General features: G+C 36.4%; 1 protein-coding gene across 1 annotated transcript in view; it reads left to right on the top strand.

The window, feature by feature from the left end:
• CDH4 (cadherin 4) overlaps positions 1 to 12401 on the top strand; it is a 1140604-nt gene that overhangs the window by 1076108 nt on the left and 52095 nt on the right. The window contains exon 9 of the mRNA XM_074210396.1: positions 11117 to 11302. Within this exon, the coding sequence (XP_074066497.1) occupies positions 11117 to 11302 (186 nt within the window). The remainder of the gene's footprint in view (positions 1 to 11116; positions 11303 to 12401) is intronic.

Consider the following 12401-nt stretch of genomic DNA (forward strand, 5'->3'; position numbering starts at 1 on the left):
TAGGTGCATCCTGACTAGTCTGCATCATTCAGACGGAACACATCCCACAAATCAGTCAAAAATTCCCGGCCACATGTTCTGTCCATAGTACAGCTTAGAAACACAGAAGTAAATTAACATCAATAAGATTATTTATTAGTGATGGAATTAAAAGTCTAATTTGCACTCCATGCATGTTATTATTTTATTTTTTCCACTCATAAAAATTAAAATCCCCAGGCGGGACACATAAAAATTGCACTTCAGGCTGTATTTTGAACAGCCCTGATGTAGTATATGGATAATGCCAACTGAGGACCAACTGAAACAACTATGGGTATTTAGCCAATAGAAAAAAAGATTTATGAAGGGACACATTAACTTCTTCAAGTATCTGAAAGGTTAGTATGTGGGAAGCTATTCTTTTAATTATAGAAATAGGAGCAATGAGTAGAAGTTTCAAAAACAGCAAAAGTAGTCATAATATAAGGAACAACTTCCTCATAATTAGAGTAATGAAAAGTAACATGGGATGCCTTAGAGATGTAATAAGATTCCAAGCATAGAATGAATCATCATTTATTAGACATGTTGTAAGGGGAATGATTCTTATTCAGGCATAAGTTCGACCAGATGGCCTCTGAGGTCCCTTGCAACCCTGATGTCCTATTATTTATCCTCAATAAATATCCGGATTTGACATGCCGTTCTATGCTTTTAGGAACTGGGCATCTTGAATATATTTCATATGGTGTATTATCTATTCCTCTAAATTTGTGTCAGTCATGAATCTGGTGCAAAACAATGTCTTGAGACACCATTCTATTTCCCTATGGGTTTCATATGAATTCTAGCAGTCCTGCTCTATGGATCTCACCCCAAATCCTCCTTTATGCTGAATAAGAAACTAATCTTGGGACAATTGGGATTTCTGGTCATAGGATTGAGCTTTGTAATGAAAGTCCACATATGCAAATGAGATGAGCACTGTCTCATGGGATTGGTTTAAGATTGAATCCAAGGATTATGGTTTAGACAAGAAATTCAGTTCCAACACCCTTAAGATTCTTCCCATCCCAAATATCTGCCTTGATTCCCAAAGGATATATGAAAAGCTTTTCTTGTGCCTTAAGATCTGAAAAAATTAAATTAAAAACTCATTATATCTCAGGGAAGGTTAATAAGAATATCCTAAACTAGATTTATCAGCTTAAGGCCCTTCTTTATGAAACTTTATTAAAATTTCATGAATTAAAATAGACTCTTCCATATAAACTTCACCAAGAAGTATTGGAAGAAAGTCACAGAGAGGCTTTCAGGGACACGTGATTCACAATGGGCCATTAAAGCATGGAACTCTGATGTTTAATGATGGAAGATCACTTTTATTGACCACACTGAAGCTCCTATTAGACATGGGTGATAGTTTAGTAGGCATGGATATGAAAGTAAATTAGTTGGTTTAGCACAAACTATGAACTTCTTCCTTAAGAAAAGGAAGCAGGTATCTAATATTTTAGCAATTTTTGAAAAAGCTTTTTTTAAAAAACAAATTTTGAAAAGGCTTTTCCAGTTTTGAAAAGTAGAACAGCTTACATGAAGACTTCTTTTACCCATGTGATCCAATGATTTGATCAATTTCCATGCCTCTATTTTTCAATTTGAGTTCGAGGTGAAAATGAGATTTGTGTTCTCATAAATGTGAGTGCTCCCTCCAGTGGTGCAGGTAACAACCTCAGTAACACTTTCAAATACCATACAACTCTAGTTCATGTCCAAAATAAATCTTTCACATCATACTGAGGGACTTCCTCTAGGTGTATGTTGTTTTGTTTTTTTTAACATTATGAAGGTTAGAAGTTCAGCCCATGAGTTGTATATTTATTGTCCCTGGCTCTTGCTCTATGACCAGTCAATCTCCTTTTCTTTTGATGTCTTTTTGATAATCCCTTTTATACCATTTCTCATACACAGTTCATCATCAGCTACATTCTGCAGTCTTTTTTTATGCCTATCTTGTTTTTTCCCATTGCCCTTTGGTGACCTGCAATTTTGATTCTTTGAAGTTTGTGGTACTCCATGAATTACAGCAAAAAAAATCACTAAAATATCCTCAACTCCACCTCTACCTTCTGGCTTTCCTAGGTTACTTCAAGATTCAGCTCAAATCTTAGCTTCAATAGGCCTTTCCTCATCCTCCCCACTGCTAGTGTCTTCTCTCTGATACTACCCTTCATTTAGACTGTGTCTATTGTATGTACAATTTTTGCATGTCATCTCTCCTCTTCCTCACCCCCACCCCATTAGATTATTAATTCCTTGATAACTGGAACTGTGTTTTTGTTTTCCTTTGTATCTCAAATGCTTAGCATAATGCCTGGCCAGTTAGGGCTACATATATGCTTAACTGACTAACACCAAGATAACTAGTATACTAAAAGATATTTTGTATTCATCTGGGAAATAGTTAAGCAAGGTATAGCACATGAATGAAATAGAATATATACTGTAATATAAAAACGATTATGATACAGAGAAGCAAAACTTGAATCAATGTACTGTAAAGAACCAGGAAGATAATATATACAATGATTATAATTTAAATGGAAAGGACAACAATCAAAGTTGAATGTTGCATAATCATAATGGTGAAATTTTATCTCAAAAAAAGAGACATGAGGGGCAGCTAGGTGGCACAGTGTATAGAGCACTGACCCTGGAGTCAGGAGGATATGAGTTCAAATCTGACCTCAGACACTTAATAATTGCCTAGCTGTATGACCTTGGGCATGAGAAGGTTCCTTCCTCTTTCCTTCAGATAGAGAACTAAATGCAAGGAATACTGGATATATTACCATGTGGTCTCAATCTGTTTGGTTAGTTTTGCTGAACCATCATTTTTTCTCTTTTATTCTTGTTAATAAAAGATTAGTCTAGGAGAAAGGGGTAAGATATGTTGAGAAAAAAGGCAATGTAAAAGATAAAAGGAATCAGTTACATTCATTTTAAAAAATTAAATTGAGTTTTTGTTTCAGTGAGTTTAATATTGTTGAAAGTGCAACTTTCCAAATACAATTCACTCACTTTCTTTATTCTACTTAATTCTGTACCCTATTCATTTTCCATCTTCAAGATCTATCTGAAATATGTGTGCTAATAAGCTTACTAAATGAACTGCCCATAAAATTGCTTATGAAAATATGGACAATAAATATTTTTCAGCTGCTTGCATTTTCCTTTGTGGATTATTCCTTCACAGAGGTCTAGGAAGGGAGTTCCTAAGTTGGAGTCTATGAACTTGGATAAGAAAAAAAATTACATCTTTATTTTCACTATCATCAAACTGAAATTGAATTCTTTCTTCAATTATGAATTTAGGTAAGAAACATGATTCTGAGAAGTCTATAGGCTTCAAAAACTGTACAAAGGGGGCAGCTAGGTGGCACAGTATATAGAGCACTGACCCTGAAGTCAGGAGTACCTGAGTTCAAATCTGACCTCAGACACTTAACAATTACCTAGCTGTGTGGCCTTGGGCAAGTCACTTAACCCTATTTTCTTGCAAAAAAAAAACTAAAAAAAACCTGTCCAAAGGATGCATGACAAGAAACTTTTAGGAAATCTTGGCCTAAGGAATAAATAAAAATAGGAATAGGTTATTGAATTGAAAATTAGAGTAACCTAATACAAATCTTTTATGATTGAAGATACAGGGAGGAACATTGAGCAGAACTTCATAGACTTCTTAAGAATCTCCACTCAACTTCAAGAATTAATTGAGTAGATAGAAAAGACTAAGTAATTTCACCCTTTCTGGAATAGACAAGAGAAGACATGATTTTTCCCTACTTCATTTAAAGGGATTTTCTAGGTCCCTAGGGAGTGATGAATTAGGGCTGTGCTGACTGTTAGCATTTGAGCAACGCTTCAGACAAGGTGCTGGAGATGCACAATTGTAAGGCCATTTTATCTCCCCTTTCTTATTGCTTTCTCTCCTTACCATATACTTAGCAAATTTAAATCCAGCAAGGAAATTCATGAGCAAGTCCTCTTTCTAACACTTCAAATGATTGCCCTGCCATGCCTAACTCAGCTAGTGTTATTAGACCCTGGCATTATGAAGAATCCTTCCATTTCCAATAGGCCATTTGGATTATTTGTTTTGAGGTTAACAGTGAACCTCAATAGCAGTGTCATAATAAACACACAGCCCTCCTAATGTATCCTGAATTTGGCTGTTCAAATACTCTTTAGAAATATACCTCCTTTCACTGCAAAACCATTTGTTTCCTAAACCTGAAACCAACAGAGAAAAGAAAAGATGGCAAATGAAATCTTCACTCAACTTGTAACATAAGAACGGCAGCTGTTACCAGTTCTACATTTTAATGTAATGAATGTCATTGCTTTTGAGGCTTATGATAATATCTTTCATTGTTAAATATAATCATCATTAAAGGTCACCATTCCATAGGCTGTATCACTCATGACTGGAGGAGATTCCACTTTGGATAAATTCAATTTTTCTTCCTAGTAAGGTGATTGTATCAGAATTTTAATGTTCAGCAGTGCCAGGTTAAAGATTAAAACCCTTTGTATCTGGGAACCAAGCTGGGTCTTGGCAGCTTCATGATTTTGAGTCAAGCATTCAATGTTCCAAAGTCAAGAGGATTGATTAAAGAAGGTCTTTGGAGCCTTTGAAGTACAGAAAAAGTACTATACTCCTCTAAGGGGTTAAATTGGAATTTCTTTCTCTCTTGTCAAGGCCATATAATTTTTTTTAAGAACTTATAATTTCAGTCTTATTCTCAACCTTTCATATGAACATTGAAGGGACGTCTTTATGGGAGTGATGCTTTTTTGAATTAAATATATGCATTTTACAGGCTTTTAACTCTATTGTACATGACACATTTGGTATGGAAATTGTTGTCTCCCTAGAACTCAATGGCTTAGTACCATTTTTCAATATATTTTTTTACATTTCTAGGAAGGAATATTATGTTTTAGGGTAATAAATAGATATAGATATAGTTTATATATCTATATACATGTATGTGAGTGAATTTCAAAAAGGGGGATTACAGAGGTAGACTTTCATTTTCATAAGTGTGGAGAAGCTTCCAGTATGCAAACTAACTCTGCTAACAGAACAACAATTTTCCTGTGTCTTAGAGTTGCCTACATCTCTACCATGCCCCTAGGAATATCATCATTAGAAAACCTTATTTTCTCACAAGATAAAATCATCCTTGGTATTCAAAATTCTTCAGTACCATCTACCCCTCTAATTAGAGTAAAGCCATTAGCTCCAAACCTCCCTTTAAGGAAGGGGCCCAACATGACCATCTCCTCATTTCCCACATAGTAACTGAATATGTTCCACCATGCCCCAGGCAGAGAGTTTCTTCCCACCTCCCCTTTTTTACTTCTCTTTTGTGTGTGTTGTCTTCCTTGTAAGCTCCTTGAGGGCAAAATGGCTCTTTTTGTATTTTTATCCCTAGCACTTAGCCCAGTGTCTGGTCCATATTAGATATTAAATTAGGTCAATTGACTGTAATAAAGATCTGTAAAATAAATACATGGTCATTCTGTGAGCGGCCCCAAAGCACCTATAACTGGAGGGAGAATTGCGGGGCAGAGGGGAAAAATCTTCCTTATATTTGAACTGAGCATTGAAAGAAGCTAGGGATTCTAAGAAGTGATAGAAATAAGGAGAATTCTAAGTGTGGGGAATGTTTTCACAGGCTCCCTGTACCTGTAGTCTTTCCATGGCACACAAGACTCCTAAGGAGAAGCAGAAACCCTGATACAACATGCAGCTCTTCTTTCCACCTTTCCAAGGGTCATTGTGAGATAGAAGTATAGAGAAATGCTTACATCCAGGAATGCTTCCTGGGATCCTAAACAATTCATTTATAACTTTCCCAAACACTGGCAGCAAACAGTCTGTTAACCACCAATTATAGGCTCCAGCTCTTCCTTCTTTTCAATTCCTCTTCTATAAACTCCCACCCCATGTACTCTTATTTGTAGCATAATACAGCACAACTGGGAATAACTGCTCTCTTCCCACAATGCTGGATCAAATCACCACACCCTTCTTCTGGGAGGTAGTTCTGTCCATGGTACTGATTCCTAAGATTTCAGGGCTAGGACTACAAGGCCTAGAATAGGAACTTAGGTGGGTGGATGGGGAGTAATACAACATCAATTAGCTTTCTCCACTTTGCTGAGTTTTTAGTTTAATGGGACAGATTGTCTGTCTGGAATGTATCCATATGAAATAATAGTGGGACTCAATAATTTGGAACCAGCTTCTCCTTTTTAAGTCTCTTGGAATTCAAAATTATCCATTGCTTCCTTTCCCTGCCTTTCATGTACATCCAATTGTTTTCCTCTATCTGATGGGAAGTGATGACCAAGACAATAATAAATAAGTGGAGGGCTCTAGGGTTACATAACTCTGGTGTAATTAAATTGAATGCAACCTGGAAATCAAAACAAATTACTTATCATAAGAACAATTTATGACTTCAGACAGCCCAGCTCTGGAGGAATGAAAGAGAAACAGGATGCAAGGAAAGGAGTGGGGCAGGGAAAGGAAACAACATCAGTTAAGATAAATAGAGTAGGTTTCCATACTAATGGTAAATCAGCAATGCAATTATTTATCTTGTAATGCAAATACAAATGGAACAATATTCTGCAAAATGGTTGAAGAGCAATATTAGAAAGGAGGCCCAGAAAATGAGAAACTGCATAATGCTGCTATTAAAAATGAACGTAAATAAAAATTAGATGATCCAAAATAAATGATTTGCTGAAAAAAACCAGTTTTATAAAGAGCCTGTAAAACAGAGGGTCTCTAATGGCCAGCACTCTGACTACAGATATAGATAGTTATGATCAAATATATAAGTTAAGAAGAGATGGCTTGCTTTGCTATATATCCACAGTAACTGGTGTTTGGAGAAGGGCAATGAAGTGTATAACATTGGCTCTCTGTCCCTAATCCTAAATTATATCAGGACCAAGGAGGCAATCATATGAAATAAGTTTGAATGACTCCAGATAGCCATTCTCTAGGACCAGATATAATTTAGTTGAAAATTTTAAAGGACTCAAGGCAGAAATTCAAGGCTATAGCAATGAACTTGGATATGTCCCTGAGTTTAGCATTCTCACTTCAGCTGAGATTCCAGAATATATGATATCTCAGCTTTAAGCAAGCCAGGTAACCCAAGAAAGTCCCAGTGCCTATCAACATATCATTGCCAACTTGCAAGACCACATTCAACTACTCCAATGGAAGAAAACCCACACAGATTTACTGGAAGAAAATTCTGCTTAACTAATCTCTCTGACTTCTCTGGGGGAGATTGCAGAGGAGATCAACGTTCAAACTATGCACATGATATAATCTAATGACTTCAAAAATCTTTTGATGGTTTTTGTAGCTGAAAGTTAAAGTTGGGCCTAGGCATAAATAAAGAACTTTTAGTACAGCAGAAAACAAAAAGCCAGGAAAACCATTACCAGTCCAAAGGATAAGTAAGTAGAAACCCACTGTTCTCTTCCACTCAACAGGCTGATCTGATTGAGGGAAATGTCATGGGGTTTTGCTAATCACAGATTTAAAATGAGTTACGTTTATAGAGAAGGAAGGCTAGTGGCTCTTAGAGGAAGAAACCACAAAGGCTCTAGTTCAACTTGGAGTAAGTTAAATAGTTTGTAGTTGGATAAGCAATAATATATTTGGTTGCAGAAGCTATATGTGCAAACAAAAAATTGTCACATGAAAGGTGATAGGATGGAAAATAGGCACTTCAAAAGGAACCTTGAGAGCAGCGAGAAAGAATGTAAAGCAATATAATAATCATTTGTAATGAACATACAACTGCATATATGAATGTTAAAGCCAAGTAATATCAGCTCAGGGTTTCTTTAATTTCTTCTATACATTAGATGAAAGTTTTAATAACTGAAATTAAATCAGTACACAGGGAAAAATGATGTTCATCTAGTATCAGGAGTAGATTAAAAGGTGCTTCCATAGGGATCTTTGTGGCAAGAGTGGGGGATGGGTACCAGGAAACAAGAGCCTAGAAGGGCACTGGAAGTCTCCCAAATATGTAAGAATATGTTATTTCTAATTGCCTTTAACTGTTCTGCCTCATACTCATTATTGCTCACATAGCTAACATCTTAGTTCTGACCTTAATCACTTCTGTCCTAGACAGTTGCAGGGTTTCCATTTAGACTCCCTGCCTTAAGGCTTTCCCCACTCCAACCTCCCCTTTCTATAGTTGCCAAAGGAATTTTCCTTTAGTGCAGTTAGGACTCTGTCACTCCTCTTCTTATTCCATATTGCCTCTGAGATCAATTGTAAACTGCTGGGGCTTCTAAACCCTTTCAATCTAGCCCAAACCTATCCTCCCTGGCCCCATTGTTCAGTGCTTCCTTTACCTAATTCTGCTGTCCAGCCAATGACTTCCTCTGAGTTCTTCACATTTTCCATCTCCATATCTGTATTCTAACCATCTCCTATGTCTCAAATAGACTGCCTCCTCATCTACGCTTCGTAATATCCAATCCAATTCTTTAAACATTTATTAGGTATCTATTGCGTGCCAGGTATTATGTTAAGTTTTGGTGATACAATTAATAAAAAGAAAGACAATCTCTGTCTTCAAGGAATTTACAATCTAATTGAAGGAAACAACATACAAAATGATGCAGGAAAATAGGTGGGTTACCAGGGAATACCCAGAATGAGGACATCTTATTCTGTAGAGCTGATACTTTGCAGAATACCAGATATGTGGTGAAGAGAACTCTCTCTTCCAACAAGATACAGTTTAAGCACAACCTTCTAAATGAATATTTTCTAGATCTTTCCAGCTTTCACTAGCTTCCCTTAACCACTTTGTAGTTAATTCCCTAGTCTTTATTTTATTTATACTTATATATAGAAATGTTATCTTCCCTGACAGAGTGAAAACTCCTTGAATATAAAGACTATTATTAATTCTTTGTATTTGCATCTCCATTGCTAGCATGGTGCCTAGAATAAAGGCTGGGCAAATGTCACAGTATGTTTGATAAATGCACATTGATTGATTATTTTTGTTCACTGTGTACTAGAACCTGATCTATTTGACATGTTGAATTAGAACTCCAAGAGTCCTGCCCCCCCCAACTCCCTTTCTACTCTTCAGTTTTTCAGACCTATTTATTCTTAGGTTCATTTGTCTTTTCTGTCACCAAGGGTGGTCATTTTATAGATCTTGCTTTTGGTGTAGGAGATGAGGGAAATGAAGACTTGTCCCTTGACTTCTCCCCACTGATATCTGACCTATCCTTCTGACTTTTAGTCACCCCATTGATTGGTTCTACAATCCACCGGGCTAAGACAATGATGAAAACCTGTGACCCTATGAATGATTTAACAAAGAAAAAAATTTCACAAACTGAAATTTTATACACTGGAAATCTAAAAATGACATAACTATGTCCATCTATCAGGGCATGACTGAACAATTCTGGATAAGCAAATGCAATGGAACCATAAAGAACCACAAATATGGAGAATTTGGAGTAGCATAGGAATATTTGTATGAACTGATGCCATGAGGTAAACAGAACCAAGAAAACAATATATTATATGTAGTGCTAAAGTAATATAAATGAAAATAACATTAAAATGAAGATGACTCTGAAGAAGAGAAATGAAAATGCCACACGCTGCTTTTGTTAGAAATGTAGACAATTCTGTGTTGTCTATCCATGGCTGTTCAATTCGTTGGTTTTTTCATTGATATAAGGGAAGACTTATAAGATTAGAAGTTAGGAAAAGGGTGTATCTGGAAATGACTGCAATGTAGAAACAAAAAGAATTAGTAAAACTGGGAATAAATAAATAAAATAGTGTAACTTCTTTCTTCTGTCCCTATTCTTCTAATCTCCATTCCTCCCCTTACTTTAATTCTGTCTGACGTAATTTAAGCAGCATACTTTCTAGAGCCTGGAATAGAATCAGCTTTTGCCAGGGAGATAAAGATTAGAAAGTAGTAAGAACTATGATGGAGAAGGAAAATGGGTTCATGCAGTATCTTAACTTAGTAAAAAGGAAGGAGTAGATAAATAAGTTAGACTAACATATGGCTTAGATAGAGGTTATGTACCAGGATATCTCAACTACTTGTTGGTATAGTGGCAGCCATGCTGGTCCAGGAATCAGAAGACCTGAGTTTAAACCTCGGCTCTTTTGCATGCTGTCAGGATGGTCTAAGGCTAGCCATTTTACTTTCCTACATTTTACTATCTGTAAAGTGAGTTCTTGATGAAGGTCCAAAAAAACAAATAATTAATCATGCCTCTTCTCTCATAGCGAAGAGGTGAGAGCTACCAGGGCAAAACACTATATACATTGTAAGATATAATCACCGTTTCACGGTTTAACTAAATTGTCATGGAGTTAAGGATTTTTTTTATCATAAAGGAAGAGGGTTAGAATTGACTATGATATAGACACAAAAGGCATTTTTAAAAGGTGAAAAATAATATAAAGAATTGGACTAAGGGGCAGCTAGGTGGCACAGTGGATAAAGCACCGGTCCTGGAGTCAGGAGTACCTGGGTTCAAATCCGGTCTCAGATACTTAATAATTACCTAGCTATGTGGCCTTAGGCAAGCCACTTAACCCCATTTGCCTTGCAAAAAAACCTAAAAAAAAAAACAAAAACAAAAAAGGAATTGGACTAGATTTTCCCTAAATTCTCTTCTGGATAAATCTAATAAAAGTCAATTTAAAGGGACAAAGAGTCACCAAAGGAGAACCTAAGATGAGGGAGTATAGCAGGAAGGTTTATTGTTTGTGGAGATGGTAGAAAGTTATTGATTAAATATGTGAAGTTCAAGTCCAGCTACCTTACCAGCCACTAATATCACATTCTGATTCATCATCTATATTATAGGGACAACTGTGAGAGAAAGAAGACAAACTCTGCAAACTTCATGGTTTTATTCAGATACTGTCATATTCCTATTGACATTACCATCTCTGATGTCTGATAAGCTGATTTCACCAAACCCTAGAGTCTGACAAATAACTATCTCTTTCCCTGTCTTCCAGTATGCTGGTGAAGTTCCAGAAAACCGAGTGGAAGTGGTGGTAGCCAATCTCACTGTGATGGATCGAGACCAGCCTCATTCTCCCAACTGGAATGCTGTTTACCGTATCATTAGTGGAGACCCATCTGGACATTTTAGCATCAGAACAGATCCTGTTACTAATGAAGGAATGGTCACTGTTGTAAAGGTCCGTCTCTTATTTTCCTCTTCTTTTGTAAACACTCTTTCAAATGTCTCCAAACTATTCCTGCTGTTCAGTTCCATATAATGTTGTAGAATATAGGTTTGTTGAGAAACCTGCATTTTAGTCCTGACTCTGACCCTAACTCTCTATGACTTTGGTTAATACAACGTAAATTGATAAACATATCTGGAATACTTACTCTGTGCAAAGTACTAGAAATACAAAAGTCAAAATTAAATACTCCCTGTCTTCAAGGAGCTTACACTGAGGATAGGGAAGAAAATATTTACACAATTAAATATAAATTATATATAAAAGTTTTTCAAGATAGACAAAGAACTAAGAATTGGGATATCAGAGACTTCATGTAAGGTGATCCTTAATCCAGGAATCTTATAAGATGGAGAAGAAGAGGGGCAGCTAGGTGGCACAGTGGATAAAGCACCGGCCCTGGAGTCAGGAGAACCTGGGTTCAAATCCAGTCTCAGACACTTAATAATTACCTAGCTGTGTGGCCTTGGGCAAGCCACTTAACCCCATTTGCCTTGCAAAAACCTAAAAAAAAAAAAAAAAGATGGAGAAGAAGAGAGAGGACATAACAAGAAGGAGATACAACAAATACAAAAACTTGGAGGCAAGAGATAGGGTTCCATATATGCTTGTTCTCTCTGAGCTCAAGTTAGAATAGATGATTTCTATGGCTCCTCTCAACCTAAGTAGGCTAAAACCAGCTATCAAATGGAATAGAAAGGTGAAGTCCCCATGAAACTATTCCTATATTTTTAAAGTTTATTGATGTTCATTAATATGAATTATGCCAGCCTTAAAAGCAAAGTATAGCAAGTTTATGTAGACCAAGCAGGAGATGTTTTAATGGTATCATTTCTAGACCACAAGTAGGGCACCCTAATCATAAAAGTCACCTCTCTAACTTCTCACAGATGAGGAAATTGAAAAAGGGGAAGTGACCTATCTAAGACCATATAGGCAATAGAACTATGATCGGCATCCAAGAACCCTGACTCCAAATGTAGCATGCACATCACCAAGGTGTGTTGGAAAATGCTTATTAACTAGCTCTTAAGGGGGAAAAACATACACA

Source organism: Macrotis lagotis, chromosome 1 (assembly GCF_037893015.1).
Source record: "Macrotis lagotis isolate mMagLag1 chromosome 1, bilby.v1.9.chrom.fasta, whole genome shotgun sequence".
In the NCBI taxonomy this organism is placed as follows: Eukaryota; Metazoa; Chordata; class Mammalia; order Peramelemorphia; family Peramelidae; genus Macrotis; species Macrotis lagotis.